Source organism: Brassica napus, chromosome C4 (genome assembly GCF_020379485.1).
Source record: "Brassica napus cultivar Da-Ae chromosome C4, Da-Ae, whole genome shotgun sequence".
Classification (NCBI taxonomy): domain Eukaryota; kingdom Viridiplantae; phylum Streptophyta; class Magnoliopsida; order Brassicales; family Brassicaceae; genus Brassica; species Brassica napus.
In genome coordinates, this window is record NC_063447.1 from 58,556,452 (window position 1) to 58,573,872 (window position 17,421).

Genomic DNA, 17,421 nt, shown 5'->3' on the forward strand with positions numbered 1-17,421 from the left:
TATGGTTTTTAAAGGTTGTCTTGTTTAAAAGATAACTGATCAATAAAAGGTTGCCAATATAATTTTTTGATGACATCAGCAAAAGTGATTTATGTCCATTAGATCATTAAAAAAAGGAAAATCTGACCATTGGATCTGTCTTTTTTTTTCCTATAAAAAAGATGATGTCACATGAGAACAAAATTTGGTTTGCTATTATATATAGATTAGTTAATTACAACTGGATCAGTCTACTGTTATAATATATTCATATAAGTTATAACCGTGTTATAGAGCTAAAAAACATACAATTCACAAGTTGAAAACTAATATCACACATCCATTTCGTGGCTAGCAATAATGAAGGCTAGCTAAGTAGACAGCAAACAACTGCTATTAGGTATATGAAGTGTGTTACTATTAAGTTAGTGGTTGTGATCAGTCCTAAGCGAGTTTACTGACTTGAGAAGTAAAGTGAGTGTGTAGCTATGTAAAATAAGAAATGAGTGTAGACTGATCCACTTGTAATTAACTAATCTAAAACCCTTAATATTGTTTTGAAAATTAAAGTGGCACACCAACTTAACAACTTAAACCGCTGGCCCATCAAAATTAAGAAAAAAATGTCGCCACTGAATCTGTGTAATTACAGAACACACAAGCATGCTACTAACAGAAATACACAAGTCTTTATGTGAAATTAATAAATGCTTAATGTATTATACATATATTCCTCCCATAAGAATAATAGTATGTCATTGTGGTGCCTCGCGATCAATCACTTTGACAAAGTCTTATGGGAAATGACTTAGTCAAACATTTCACTTGTCTTTTGGAAATTAAGTACAGGGTCACAGTCATGCTTTCTCTACTTTTTGGTTTAATGTCAACTTCTCTTTTATTTTATTTTGTTTTTTTCTTATCACTAGTCTTTGAACAATTATTTCCTTCTTATTGGGGTACAGTGTGCCAAGAAAATTAATACCATGCATGAAAATGGTTGACTATAAAATCTGCATACACGCACCATTTTCATATATAATAGTATATCTTACCAGACTTTCGGATACCATATATATATTTGATTACTGTTTGAATATATGTAATACTTTATATCAAACAAAGCCATCCTGTATCTGTTAGTTATTTAGTTCATATATCCATTAATTATTACTAATCTTAAATTTGCAAAAGCAAAGCTGAAAATCATGTTGTTTCTGGTTGGTTTGGTTCGGTTTAATTCAATGCTGGCCAATTTTAAAAGGTTGATTGGTATCTTCCAAAGACAAACACGTACATTCAATCGAAATGGGGACGTCAAAGGAAACTTTAAACCATTGTCCAATTTGTTTTCTTCTACGAACCATTTTTCCAACTTCTTAAAATAAATACAGAATTATTAATTTCGTTTTCAATAATCGTTCTTTATTTCTCCACTTTCACAACTTAGACCAGCTGTTATTGTTTTGCTTTGGTGATCAAAATGCATGCATATAAGTACATTGTTTATTTCTCTGCCTATGTATATATTATAGTAATGAAGGTACTCCACATGGGAAGAGGAGGAAAAGGCATAATGGGAAGAAAATAGAAATTAGGTTTTTCATTGACTTGGGCGTTTCCAATACTTTTAGCAATAAATATATGTCTCACTCTTTGATAATTATAGAACCAGAAAACACTTTTCTTTCTCTTCTTCCCTCGTCAAAATACAAAACAAAGATCCCTCAAGAATAACACATAGATTAGCTAAGGACCAGTTGAGAGATCAGGGAGAGATGGGGAGGGCTCCATGTTGTGACAAAGCAAATGTGAAGAGAGGTCCATGGTCTCCTGATGAAGATGCAACGCTTAAAGATTACATAGAGAAACAAGGCACTGGTGGCAATTGGATTGCTCTCCCTCAGAAAGCAGGTATTTTCATATCTCATGATTCGAAAGGGTTAATTTCTTGTTTTTTCTATTCTTTTTTGGTGTGTTTCTTTGGATATTTTATTTACGTTTTTGATGGGACTTGGTTCATTTTCTTAATTTATTGATGAATAAAGGTTTAAGGAGATGTGGGAAGAGTTGCAGACTGAGATGGTTGAACTATTTGAGACCCAACTTAAGACATGGAGATTTCACTGAGGAAGAAGACAAGATCATCTGCAGCCTCTTTGCCTCCATTGGAAGCAGGTTAAGAGTCTAGCTTCAATTCTAATACTAAAACTGATATTATTCCGATATCTATTTTTTTTTCTTGGTGTATATACCTGATTTTAGAGATGTTAAAAGTTAACTCTTGTTTAAATCGTGGAAAAAATGTAGAAAGTGGGTATAAAAAAATAAGAGACTTTGCATGTTTCAAGGACGTTTCGATCTCTCCTCTTTTTTTTAATAAAAAGTTATTGATTTTAGCTTTTGCATATCCACCTTTTGTGCAGTATAATTGCCTTCTTTTGAGGGTATATTCTTTAGCTCATAGTTTAGGAAAATAAATGGAGCAAATTTACTTTGACAACTACTGAAGAATTAAGCTTAAAAGTTTTATTTATTTATTTTACTATTGCGGTTAAATAGAGTAAATCATTTTGAAAATGCAGGTGGTCAGTGATAGCAGCTCACTTGCATGGTAGAACTGATAATGACATCAAGAACTATTGGAACACTAAGCTCAAGAAGAAGATCATTGCCACTATGGCTCTTCCACCACCTCATCACCTCCTAGCCATTGCTTCATCATCATCATCACCATCATCTTCGTCACAATACAACATGATCAATAGTTTTCCTTATTATAACCCTTCAGCATGTACAAACGAGCTGATCACACCTAATCAGGGGATGATGACAATGATGGACCAACAACAACACCTATTATATCAAGAAGACATGGGCAATTTGGGGAACTCTCCAAGTAGCAACAAACTCATAATGAGCCATCAAGAAGACAGCCCGAAGCAAAGTGCAAGCAAGGGAATAATGTTGTTGAGTGATGTAAGAAGTGGGTCATCAAGTACAACAAGTACAGTAGCAAGAGTAAAGAGTAAACATCATGATTATCATCATGAAGAGGAGGTCAGATCAATGGAAGATTATGGAATGGATGAGATCAAGCAATTGATAAGTAGTAATTGTACGAGTAGTAGTAGCAATAGCTTGTGGTTTGATGAAAACAAGACAGAGGATAAGTTCATGATGTACTATTGATATCTCTCACCAACTTTGTTTCAGTCTTCTTATCCTCTCTTTTTTCTCCACTACAAAATAGTTATTACCAACTTACTTTTTAAGAGGAGTTTAAACATTTTATTCATTATCTCAATGTAACATATTTTCTGTTGATCACATCAATTTCTAAATGTTTCATGTTAAATATTTTTCTCGTTGTACTACTTATTCTTCAAAAATATTTAAAGTATAGCAGCTTTAAATTTTCTTATAAAACTGAACTCCTAATGAGCCAAATTAAAAATTGATTTAAAACAGAAGTTTGACAGAAACAAGAATGAACAACAATTGGGAAAATAGGATTCTTTGTCAGTCGTACTTGGTTCATCACCACCAAAGTACTATTATCATCATCGTTAACTCAAGGGATGTCAGTGTCAGACTCAAGGTTGGTTCCAGAAAGATGAATTAACAGTAACTCTACATAAGTCAAATTGTTTGCTTACCAAATAGCTACCTTTACAGAATCAATAAAACAAATTTATTAAAATCACTTTTTCAAACATTGTAGCAAATAAGGCTGCTGCCCTTTACAAATAAATATCCACAACAAATCAAATATTAAGACCCTACAAATATAAACCTGTCTAATAATTTCCAATTTTCTTTAGCATACTAATTGACCAGAGAATGGTTGGAGCTACAATTAAATTACTAAGATCAGTTTTTGAACAAGTGCTAGCTATATATGACTATTGCCATGAACGTCTAATATGGCCAAATTTTGGGGAATTTGCTGACAAACAGCTAGCTTAACTGAACTAGTTGCATAAGACTATTTCTGCAAGTTAAAGTAAAAATCCTAGTAAATGCAAGAACTAGCTTTGTTACGGATATTTTTAACCTGTGATTTTTTGCAGTGATCATGTGTATTTTAGAATGTATAATAAGAGAGTTCAGGAAGAATGATCATTTTGACAATTTAAACAGAAATGCAATAACACTTTTTTTCTACAGCTTAATCTTGTTCAATATGTTCAAAGGTTTGGGCAAATTATCTGATATTCATTAGACCATCTCCAATGTATTTTGCTATTTTCACCTCTAAAATAGAGGAACTCTATAATAGAGGTGAGATATGGTCCAATGTATTCTCATAAAATAGCAATCTCTAAAATATAGAGTAAAAAATAGAAGAATGCTATTTCTTCCTCTATAAATAGAGGAAAAAATAGAGATATCTATTATAGAAGAAGAAATAGAGGTGAGTTGGAGCAATTTCACCTCTAAATGCTATTATAGAGGTGAAAATAGCAATATAGAGGAAAAAATAGAGATCTCTATTATAGAAGAAGAAATAGAGGTGGGTTGGAGCAATTTCACCTCAAAATGCTATTATAGAGGTGAAAATTAATGAGTTGGAGATGTTCTAATGGATATATTTGGCGTTCAAAGTTCAAAATCATGTTTGGAAAAACACAACCTGTTTTTAAAGCATTATCTAGTCTCTAGTTGGTGTCTATTTTATAATCATTTATAGTATAAGCTACCTTTTATTCAATTGATGAAAATAAAGATCTAAACCAGATTATCCCCATCAAATCTGTAGCTGAATACAATTAGGGAATTTATACCAAATGTAAAGGGTTCTGTACATTGAATGACTTATAAACACTTGAGACTTGTGAAGTTAGAGCACCATTATTCCAGAAATTTCATAATTCACAAGAAATCCCATTGCCAATAAACTTTGTCAACGATGCCTCCACCTGTTTTAACAGCAAGGTGAAGCCTCTCTGCAGTGGGAGGAACTCCCCAGAGATATGGAACCGCCACTGACATTTTTAACTTCTCTTGTAAACCCCCTTTGCTCTCTTTCTCTGCAGCAACAACCTTCAACGCAAAAGTAAAAGAGTTACTTAACACTTGAGTGAGAAAGAAAATGTTAAGAGAAAGAGAGAGGTTTCAACACACAAACCTCTCCACCATATTCTAAGACGGTGTCTTCAACAACATCACTAAGCATCTCAACGGAGCGACAGAATCCATAGATGCAGAGTCTTCTTCCCATATCAAGTCCCTGACATTTAAAAAACAGGAGGATAAATAAATGCAAGTGTCTATAGTGTTTAACTAAAGAAGAAAGAATGTATTGCATACGTTTGTAGCTGCGATGTCGAAAAGAGCTCCAAGGCATAGTTCTTGAGCAGGATCCATGTAGGAACTTTCCTGAAACTTTGGATGTTTCTTGGACCTCCCATGTTTCTTCTGACACAAAGCATATTTCTCAATTTCCACCAGAGAGGATTACATTATCAGAGAAAAAGAACATTTAAGAAAAAGTGCAGCACTGTAACTACTTCATCAATCAGTCATAGTCTCTACCTTTTGATTATCAAAGAAGCCAAAAGTTAACCATAGAAATGAAAAATGCATACATTAGAGGATTTGATGCGACGAGGAACCATGTTGCCACCGATCTGAATTAGCCCATCAGAGGTGAAAAGTGTGATCCTTTCTTCATGAACCCATTCAATGGCTGTAAAAATATAAAAAACGCAACCGTTTTGAATCTACAGTGGTTTTGATTACAACAAGATCAAGAATAATCAAATAAGAAACAATGGATCAGCAGTACCGTTATTACCATCGGACCATGGGAAGAAAGCATCGTCATCGGAGAAGCTACCGTAATGCGATGCCTTAGCGGTGAATCTAGCAGAACGAGACGGCGGAGCGCGAGAAAGAAGAGATAATCTAGATGAAGACGCGGTGGTGTCAAAGACGCGAGAGATGGTGAGGTGGGAGAAGAGAAGCGCAGATGTCTCCGCCATAACCAGATAGAAGAATCAATCCACAGAAACAGAGCAGATGCGTGGTGAAACAGTAGAATAGAAAAGGAAGACCGAACATGTCTACGCCACATGTTTTTTTTTTTCTTACGACAATGCTGTCACGTGTCCATGTCTGAATCTTCTTCGGAAAAGTTTCATATAAACCCTCCTACTTTTAGTTATTTGTAAATTTACCCTTGACTTACAAAAAATTCTAGAATTACCCATTCAACTCATGAGATTATTTGTCTTGACAGTTTTTTCTTCTTTTATAAGATTGCAATTTGCAAATAAACGTATTTGTAGTCATTTACGACAAACTCACAACTTGTTAAACTATATCAGATGCTGGAAATGTCTTGTAAGAGTCATTAATCAATTCATACACCTATCTTTCTACATACAATCTTTGTAACTAACTCGTTGCGATTGTCCTTGCAAATGTTTTAACGTGTCCATTTTATGCACAGATACAATATAACAATCGTTGCGATCATACCGACGTATTTAATCCATGTGTCAACGCGATTACGCCTCTCAATAAGCCTGAGTACAGAGTTTGAGAGCCCCACGGTGTTCAGAACATCCAAAGCCTTACGCTGTGCCCTCTATGAATTCCAAAAAGACCATGTTAATGACATTGTTTCAGGTAAACCGCAGATCTTCTCCGCGCCGAAAGTAATCGAAAACATTACTCTCAAAATATGCTTTGTTAGGCCCATCTAGTGTTTATTGGGCCTGTAACTAACTTTTTGTTGCTGAATTCTAAAGATAAGCCCACCAAAATGATGATGAAAGTTAGTTTAATTTCAAATCCAAAGCATATTATAAAAGGAAGTCGATATGATATTTAAGTGGTGATGATGGAAGTGGAATCCACACCACAATTTTCTATTTTTCACTTAAAACTTTTCGTTTTGTTGTCAAGATATATGTTTTACTTAGTGGAAGGTGTAGAATCCTATAAAAATGTGTACCGAAGAGGGGACAAAGTGGAAGAACTATTCTATAAGCTGCTCATGAATCATTTTTAGATAGACTAATACTTTTACCAAAAATTATCTCAACTCAAATTATTAGATATTTAACTGTACATCCTTTTAAATATTTCAATGATTAATATACACTTGTTTACATGAAAGAGAAACGATGAACTTTTTGAAGTTTCAATGATTCTGTTTGTGTGATCAAGGAAGCTCAATATTTACAAGTTGGGTACAAAGTTGTTTCACAAGAATAGTGAGATGGAAATTTAGAGGTCCGATTATGTTTCATGTTATTGAGTGGACTTCTCCGTTACTTTGTTCTTATCTGAAAATGAAGTAATGAAATTATCGCCAAAGAAAATATAATGTTTTTTCAAAGGAGTTTCCACATTATTTCATATTTACATTTCCAATAATCAAATGCAATAAACCGCTCTTCCAAATGTTTACAAAACGTTTATTAATAAATAAAATATACTTGAATAAGCATAATTAAGTATATAACTTAAAAAAAAGATTTAACCAAATATATAAAGATTATAAAATGTAAGTATATAGTTGAATAATTTTCAAAAACTAAAATTAACAAATAAATTTTAAAATATTTTACATTTTTAAATATCATATATTATAAAACGAAAAAAATAGTGTAATATGTAACTTTGGTAAAAGGTTGCGATTAGATCATTTTAGGCCATAAACATCTCGAGGTCTGATTAATTGTGTTTTCAACAATCAATCATTTCGATGTCCAACTAATTGTTTTTTTTCAGCAAAGTTACAACAGCTTCAAAATGAATAAAAGTGAAATAATTTCTTTTATAGGCTGTATACTTAAATTGAAACCTAGGCTGTCTTTGATTTTTTGTTCATTGTTACCTTTCCTATGACTTATATCACAAAACTCCCAGCCCTACCACATTTCACAATCACAAAAGTCATGTTCACATGCATGTGCGGGTCGATATCCCACATACAGATACCGTCAATCACAATTGTTACCCTACCTTTCCTCGGATGCACGGTCTCATACATCCATACTAATTTGTTAAACCCTCTACTTTGGAATAAATGATAGTAATACTTAAGTGGTGATTTCGTATATCAATCGTGTGAGTTATAAATGCATAGCTATTAAATCAGATAGCTTTTCACCTGTTTAAATTTTATGTTGGTTTATTAGCATTAATTCAAAACTCTTCATTGCGGGGATTATTAGTACTTGTCACTAATATGGGAGGATGAATAATGAATCCAACAAATCCGAACTACCTCTAACATTAATAAAATTGTGAATGAGTCATCATGACTCATGAGGATAATTAATGACATTAAGTAAATCTCATATCAAGTGTATATTAAAGTGTTGGGTGTAATAGATACTTTTCCGTAAATTAGTTGAGTGGTCTAATAAATTGATAAAACCCATCAGCAAGCAAACAAAAAAATGCCATCTAATGACCGTACAATCATACATACAATTAGGGATTTATCATGCACATAGAAACTTTCACGAAAGAGGAAAAAGATATAATCATTGACTGGAAATACAATTCACTCAAATAAAGTATCATTATACATATAGAAGAAATGAAAACATTCATCAAGCAAGCTAACCGTAGAAAACAAAAGATTAACAAAAAGAATTAACTACAAAATAAATTATATGTGTAATGTTGATTAGAGGATCTTTTCAATTGAAGAACCACATGATTGTATCATACTATATCATTGCTTGATAATTTTCATATTTACATTTGGATGATAACTTCTTTACATTTACAATATATATACTCCCATACATTTTTCATAAGAAAAAGATTCCAGATTTTTTTACCAAAAAAAGTATTCCAGGTTTGTTTACAGATACATTATCATGATTAGGTAATTAACGGCTCGTTTAATTGAAGAGGTAGTTGATTGTAATAAAATATCATAACAGATTAACAAATGACATATGCAACTGTTACATTTTTAGCATTTTTTATCTGTGGTTTAAAATATAATGCCATACTAGATTTTAACCCGCGCACCCGCGCGGGTGTATTTTTCAAAAATATTTTGCTACTTGTTTTTTATGTTAATATTAGTGCTTGAAAAAAATCAAAATCTGAAGAACGAAACCGATCTTGATCTGAAAGTGTAATACCAAACCCGAACCAAAATTGATAGCAAAATATTTTGAAAAATATGTTAATATTTAATCTGCGCGCCTGCGCGGATGTATATTTTGAAAAATATGTTGATATTTGTTTTTCATGTAATTATTAGGGTTTGGCAAAATGAATCCGAGGAACAGACCCGATACCGATCCGAAAATATAGTACCAAACCCGAACATAAATTGATTAAATATTCAAATTATTCAAAGTTTTGTTATTTAGAGATCCAAATCTGATCCGAACCGAAGTATTCGGATACTTATATATTTAATTATATTTAGATTTAACGTATATAAAACATCAAGAATTATACTTTTAAATTGGTTTAAATACTTGAAAATATATATAGATAGTCAAAAGTAAATATCTGAAATAGTTAAGGTATACTCAAATCACCAAAAATACTTAAAATATTTATTGATTTTGTATCCAAAAATTTTAAATGCCAATTGATATGTTAAGCTTAGGTATTCTGACATATCTTATTTAAATTTATAGGAAATATATTATTTTATTTATAGATTTTGAGAAATTTAAAATATATAATGATTTAAACCTTTAAAAATAATTTAAATGGATCCAAACTCGAACCAAACCCCCAAAGGTCTGAATCACACTCAAACCAAAATTTAGAAACATCCTAATAGGGCTGAAATCTTTGACCCCGGAAATCTGAAATGCAAATCGATCAGAACCAAACTCGTATGGGTAACCGAAAGTCCATCCCTAGTCATTATTATGTATCGTATATTGTCATCATATAATTAATCGTATTTTATATGTACCATCATATAAATAATTACATATATTATATTTTTAAAACTTAATATGAAATATAAAAACTATAATTTGAGTTGGTATTTCAAATTGGGCTTCGTATTGTATTTTTCTTATATATATGTTGACAACATTTTTTATAATGGTTATTGAAAAATAGTTTAGTAAAAATCCATTTTTGAATATATGTATATTTTTCAATCAATTTATGATATAAATCAATTTTGAATTATTATTTTGATTTGAAATATGTATATAAAGTTTAAATTTTGTTTTATGGTTAGTTTAGAAAAAAAGTTTTAGGCAATTAGATTGACTCATTTTAAAACTGGCTCAAATAGATAGTTTTTTATAATATGATGTACTTTCAATTTTTCTTAATAACATAAGCCCATTACTTTTTTGCTTAATAATACTATCCTTGTTTTCAAACAAAAGTAATGGTTATTGAAAAAGAGTTTAGTAAAAATTCATTTTTGAATATATGTATATTTTTCAATTAATTTATGATGTAAATCAATTTTGAATTATTATTTTGATTTGAAATATGTATATAAAGTTTAAATTTTGTTTTATGGTTAGTTTTGAAAAAAAAGTTTAAATGATTTGACTCATTTTAAAACTGACCCAAATAGATAATTTCTTATAATATGATGGACTTTCAATTTTTCTTAATAACATAAGTCCATTACTTTTTTTACTAAATACTACTATCTTTATTTCCAAACAAATGTAATATTTTTTTAAAAGACTACAATCCATGTTACCAAACACTCTTATTTTTTAAACTCATATACATGTTTCCAAACAATCTCATTTTGTACTTCAGTTTTAATAAGATAGATTTTCAAAGTATATCACATACTAAACTAATTTGAACCTAGGATAGAAAGTGGAGAAATAGGAACAAATTATTTTGCATAAAAAAAATAGAAACAAATGAAAAGAAAAGGTATTGACCATAAAAGCAAGTGGGTGACACATATATGATCAAACAAAACACAAATAAATTAGAAGTAACATGCTCACACATGCATCCCCACCCGAGTATGTAAGTTCTTTATATTTAATGAAAAATGTATTCTACTATTAGTTTCAATGGAAATGAATTATATTATTTTACTTGAAATCATTTGCACAAGTTTAACGCCTAAGTATATACACTGTGTTTTTAATTTAGTAGTTAGTCTTTTTATTGGATGAAAATGTGCCAAATAATCCACTCTGGTCAGAAATTTAGTATTAACCGACCGTGAAGCAATTTAAGAGAATGGCTAAAAGCGTTGCTCAAAAAAAAAGAAAGAGAATGGCTAAAAGCCTAAAACGTTATTTCCGTGTAGTATTTTAAAAACTGATATTAAGTTTTTCTTGTCACCAAGTTTTTATTTTATTATTATAATATTTTTTTATATTGAAACTTTACTTACAAAGAAGGTCGTAATACAGCTAGTAAAAGAACTTCATAATTTTTTTAAAACATGTACAAACCTGACAATGAAGTTGGAGATTCGCAAAACCAAGATTCCTTAACCTTTACAATAATCGAAACAATCGTGCAGGCACTTACGAAAGTTCCAGCCCACTTAGCAGATAACGAATTAAGGATAAAAGCAAATTAAACTATAAAAATAGTGAGCCAAATATTAAGGGCAAATGCATATTATTGAATTAAAGTAAAAACGTATTATTGAAGTTTAAAAAGGCACGTGCGAAGTTGTGAATCTGTAGCACTAATTATCTTTCTCCCGAGGCCGACCGAATTAGCCGATAGAGTTTATCAAAAAAAAAAATACACGATCATTTAACTACATGCAGAAAGTAGTTTTCCGTTTGTTAGGAAAAATACAGTTAAAAAAGTAGAGACATTTAGGTTTTTATAAAAGATTATCTTACTACATAATTAAAGACACGTTAAAAATTTTTTTTATCTTATATCTTTTCACATGATACCTGTCAAAGTTGAAGTACCCGCATTTGATAATGAACCAACATATCTGGAAACATAGATGAACCTTGCCTAATTAGTAAAAGATCAGTATGATCTTCCTAACACAGATGAAACTGACCTAATTACTAAAAGTGAAAGATGTCTTAGCGAATCATTACTTTTCCGCAGCTGTCTTCGTTATTGGTTCGACAATGCAATGTGAGATCTCTCATCTCATTATTTAGATTTAGCTAATTGTCAAAATAATTTTTTTACTTTTTCTAAGGTCTTACTTGCTCGATTTAGCTATTTATATTCAAAGTAGCTAACTTTTAGAAAATTTCTGCGATATTAAATATGTTTTCAAATACAGTACTTCCAGTTTATCAAACTTTTAGGTTAAGTACTTTTTGCGCTTTCTCCACATTTTTACAAATTAAATGGGATCTGAGTGTTTGTTAAATTTGAATTTTGAGAATTTCTTACACACTCTCGAATATATTACCAAACGCATTCATTACCTCTCTAAATTATTATATTCATTTTGCCTAAACATTATTGACTTTTAAATATTGATGAATAATACTACTTGGAATCATTTGACGAATGAAGAATATGTTGACTTCATGAATTTAAGGTTTTTCCCTCGAATACTGGTGTTTTAATCATCCTAACAAATTATGGAAGATAAACAATTGCGTGATCAAACATTTAATTAGTGTCACCATGTCCACCACTTTTAGTGAATGTACTCGAGCATCCGAGTATTTTTGTTTGTCTCTTATTCAATTCCACTATATAATACCAGATGCAATGAATGCGTTTTATATTCAATCAAGAGTGTGTGATGATGTGCCGCCACTATTTTCTTTTAGTCACGCTGTGCGTTTTCCTTAAAAAATACAACAAAGATACGAAACTAGAAATTTATAATCCCTTTGTTTGGGGAGCGTACTGGACCACATAACATTATGTTATCATATAGATTTTTACTTTAACTATTGTTTACGAACTAAGCAAGAGCACATGATCTTCAGTTACTTATGCAGAATTAAAAGAAAAATGGCGAATGACCTTTTAGTCTTTCACTAGTAGAAGTGATATGATATATTCTCAAAATAAAATCTCTCCGTTTCAAAATATAAAATATTTTAAGTAATGCATGATGTTTCATTTTAAATGTATTTTAATTTTATTGAAAGTTGTGCAATCAGTTAAAATTTACAAATTATTTATAATTAGTTGATTTACTTTAAATTTGTATTTGTAATGATATTTTAGATAAAATAACTTCATCGATCTTTGTGTTTTTGACTAAAACATTTTATATTTCGAAAGAGCGAGATAATTATGGCTAAATTATGTGTGTTGAAAAAATGGATCTTCAATCTAGTAGTAAAAAAAAGAAGACTATTCTTGCTTACAATAGAACGTAGGTGTCAAATTTTCATAGGATTTCATATTCTATGTTCTTTGACATTTTCATAAACGGTCATCGCCTCGTTTGCTCCGTATTCATATTCATTATTTTAATTTTCATAGGATTTCATATCCTATGTAGAGTAAATCAACATTTTAAGTAAATATTTACTTTAAAAATACTCATAGGGATTAACATTTTAGGATGTTAGAGTTAATATGTTAGAGTAAATATTAATTTTAGGATGTCATAGGGAGTAAATATGTTAGAGTAAATTAAAATGTTAGAGTAAATTAACATGTTAGAGTAGATTAACATTTTAGGGATTAACATTTTAGGGATTAATATTTTAGGATGTCATAGGGAGTAAATATGTTAGAGTAAATTAACATGTTAGAGTAAATTAACATTTTAAGTAAATATTAAAATGTTAGGATTTCATATCCTCGTTTTCATAGGATTTATAGTGGAATGTAGAGTAAATTAACATTATAAGTAAATATTTACTTTAAGAATACTATTCAGTCACATTTTTATACATTTCAATTTTGTTCTTTTATAGCCCAGCCAAAATTTTAATTATTTTATCGATATATAAATTTTTGCTTTTTCAATCAGTAAAACTCATACTCCATCCATTATATGAAGATAACAAAATTTAAATTTTAACACTCTTTAAAAATAAATTTACAACATCAAAAATAATATTTGTAATACTCTATTTTTTTATAAAAAAAGTTCAATAATAATTATTATGGGTGAAAACAATAAAAATGTCAAAACTTTTATCTTCGTAAAACATAAAGAGTATGCATTAAAGTTCTAGTATATATAATTAGTTATATTAATTAATTATTATGTATCAACTGGTCCATTTGAGATATATTATATAGAGCCTATGGAAAAAGTTCAGCATATAACCTTTTCATTTGCATGAGCATCCACATAAAAACTGCCGTGTCTCCATATAGGTCTTTTGAAAATTTAGGGTTTTGAAATGAGTGGTTGTTGCATTAAATAATGATCAAGTACATGTGGTGAAATCAATCTGAACAGGTAAGATAAGTCAATGCTTGCATGCCAGTGTGTCCATAATAGTCACAAGAACACGATCTCGATTTTTTTGAGAAATAAATATATTCGTTCAGTGTTTCTGATGTTAAATACTAAGAAATTACTTTCTATAGTAATTTTTTTAAGAAACTGTTTGGTTTTACAATTTATTACCACTTTCTATTTACGTGAGTGTCCTATGTACCAATTTGAGTCTCCATGAGGTTAATTTTGGTGTATAAGCTGAGACAAAGCCATGCATCAGAAGGCATGTTTTGATCTCGTGGATAAAACCACTGAAGTAGAACTCTTTCTTTCAAATCAGAGTATCATTTAATACTGTACACAAATATTTTCTACTCCATTTTCAAAGTCAAATGTGTTTTTCTTGTAAAGCGGACAAAGTTAGCCAAATGTCAGGATTACAGTAACTTCATGCAGTCTGCACATATTGTCTCCATTCGCTGTTAAGGAAGAAAATCAAATGGGTCGATGACTGTAGTAAGTTTTTTAAACAAAGTACTTTCATTAATACAAACAAATCCATATCGGTTATTTGTGCATTAGTGCATATATAATTAATTAGGTTCGGTAAAAAAAAACATTATCTAGGAGAACAGTAGGGTAGGTTTTGTTTCAACTTTCAACAAATGAGGAATCACCGACGTGACTTTCAGTTAACAACAGATTCGATGAAAGTAACTAGTTAGCTGGAAATCATTTTCTAAAGTATAATTTTACAGGTTATGAAAGAAAAGTCTATGCAACATGTCAGAGTCAGGAAATGAGAGGGGGCTGTGAGTCCACCTTCATTGTCACTGGAAAGAAGTTGAAGAATGGGAAACTGTTTCCATAGGTTTTTATTTTCGAATTACGTAAAGATAAAATATGTCTTTTTCTGGCAAAAACAAGCTTTTTAATTGTAAATGTGTATTTTGTGTGATAGTGAAATGATAAAACAGGGTTTGAGACTGAAGGTATCAAACCTCTTCAATATATTATAAATAAAATAGTTTTTTTAATTAATATTATATTTATATTAAAAATCTCTCTTATCAAGAGCATCAGAGGAGTACAGTGATTCCGGCACACCGGAGAAACAGAAAGCACTAGATTACAATCAAAACTAAAATAGTTTAAATCAATACTTATTTACACTTTATAGTAAGCAAGATATAAAATTTGAAACAAATATAAAAAGGGAATTGTTGATCATACTTCTTTCCTATAAAATTTGGTTTTCATTTACCTTATTATTTTTTCATACCAGTTACCACAGTGTCTTATTCTGACTCTGATTTTCTTCTTCTAATTCTTTTTATTAAATAATAAATCTCAAAGTAATTTACTATCACGACTTTCTTTTCTCCATATACATTGAACTAAAATCATTTCCAACAAAACACGAAAATATTAAATTTGGTGTAATTTCATCTCCAACAAAACACCAAAATTGACAATATCCCACCAAATTTGGTGTAACATTGTTCATCACACTAAATCTTAAAAATATATTCTTAAAAATATATACTTTATTATGTTTCATTTAGTAATATAGTTCAATTATTATCAAATTTGTAATTAATCATAAGTATATTTTATTATTTGCATTTTAAATTTATTTTCATATAATTAATTTTTTTTTTCCAAAATAAATCACTAAATGACTACTATCATTTATTGCTTACAAATAATAAAAATATAAATAATAATCTATATGTGATAAAATAATCATTAATCATTTACAAATAATAAAAGTTTGAAAATTTTTAAACAGAAAACATCAAATAATATATAATATTACTTTTGGTTTAAAATTTGGTGTTATTGTTGGAGATGAAAAAAAAATATGATATTAAAATATCAAATTTAGTATAATTTCAACGCTAAATTTGGTGACATTGTTGGAGATGCTCTAAACCGGTAGATTCGTTTGGTCACCAGGTGTATGTTAATGTGAACCCCATTATCTTTTTCTTTGTATAAAAGTGTGATAGGTTGGGTTCGAACATGGTATTCCTTGGCATTCCCATTATCTTCTTATTTAGTTAATGCTAATAATTGTGATTTAACTATTAGAACAAATATATAATATTATTTAAAATCGAAAGCCATAATTCAGGGAAAAACACAAGAAAAATGGAGGATGTGTGAATATATACATTTTCTTAGGCATTCCCAATCTTTTTCCAAGAGCATTTCTAACATCTTTTTATATTTTCTACTTTAAAATAGAATTTAAAATAGTTCCAATAATACTCTATTTTCTATTTTATTATCAAATAAAAATTTCTATTTTCCATTTTAAAATAGAATTTAAAATAGTTTCAATAATACTCTATTTTCTATTTTATTATCAAATAAAAATGGGTTTACTAAACTCGATCACCAAAAGTTCTTATAATCCCAAAAAGACCGTCTTACAATATTTGAATATATTTGATTTTATTTTTTTTTTTTTTGCTAAAATTTGGTGCTATATTTGATTTTATTACGAAAATACTTCTTTTGAAATTAGTTTCCGAGCCTCTAAGATTATCGCTGTGACTTTAATGTATGCATTGTAGATTTCTCTACTAATTGCAACAAAAAGTTGCACCATCAATCTTTAAAATAACATACAGTATAACAGTTTGTGCTAGTGTTAGTTCTCTTGTCGATGCATGCATCAGTATATGAGTTTGACTCATCTAATGAAACAACAAAAAAAAAAGATAATAAAAATGATTGTATTATGTAAATCCCTCCGCAGCTTTTAAAAGTGAACAGTTCAGCTTTTTGAATGTAAAAGAAATATATTCTGGAATAACATTCTCAGTAGTTAGTTACAAAAAAAAATAACATTCTCAGTAGTCAGTACTAAATAATCACACATCTCTTATAGGCTCATCTGGTTTTTTTTTTTCTATTTAGTTGGTGATATGGATTATGGCTAGTGGCTACTACTGTGCGCATCAATATTTTCAAGATCTAACAACAATCATGATCGATAATAATTGCACCTACCCTCTTTGGTCACTATAATAACAAGTTAATATTTTCTTTACGAATTTCAGTACATTTTTCCTTAACTGAAAAAGTCTCCTTTTACACTTCAAAAATTATAAGCAGAAACTGGAGTGAATCAAAAC

General features: G+C 29.9%; 2 protein-coding genes across 5 annotated transcripts; one reads left to right on the forward strand and one right to left on the reverse strand.

The window, feature by feature from the left end:
- Positions 1-287: 287 nt before the first annotated feature.
- Positions 288-3,337, forward strand: LOC125585650 (transcription factor RAX2-like). The gene is made up of 3 exons (XM_048755084.1): positions 288-1,893; positions 2,028-2,157; positions 2,565-3,337. Exons 1-3 carry the CDS (start codon positions 1,758-1,760, stop codon positions 3,169-3,171), a joined length of 873 nt encoding a protein of 290 aa, XP_048611041.1. The 5' UTR covers positions 288-1,757; the 3' UTR covers positions 3,172-3,337.
- Positions 3,338-4,697: 1,360 nt separating this feature from the next.
- Positions 4,698-6,054, reverse strand: BNAA04G21120D. 4 transcript variants are annotated; one of them, XM_013832160.3, is made up of 5 exons: positions 5,780-6,054; positions 5,571-5,671; positions 5,293-5,400; positions 5,111-5,212; positions 4,698-5,025 (listed from the first exon to the last, which is right to left on the reverse strand). In XM_013832160.3, exons 1-5 carry the CDS (start codon positions 5,964-5,966, stop codon positions 4,855-4,857), a joined length of 669 nt encoding a protein of 222 aa, XP_013687614.1. In that variant the 5' UTR covers positions 5,967-6,054; the 3' UTR covers positions 4,698-4,854. The 4 variants fall into 4 exon arrangements, with proteins under 4 accessions (XP_013687614.1, XP_013687613.1, XP_013687612.1 ...); XM_013832159.3 differs by having other exon boundaries at positions 5,293-5,397; positions 5,771-6,042; XM_013832158.3 differs by having other exon boundaries at positions 5,771-6,040.
- Between the last annotated feature and the right edge of the window lie 11,367 nt (positions 6,055-17,421).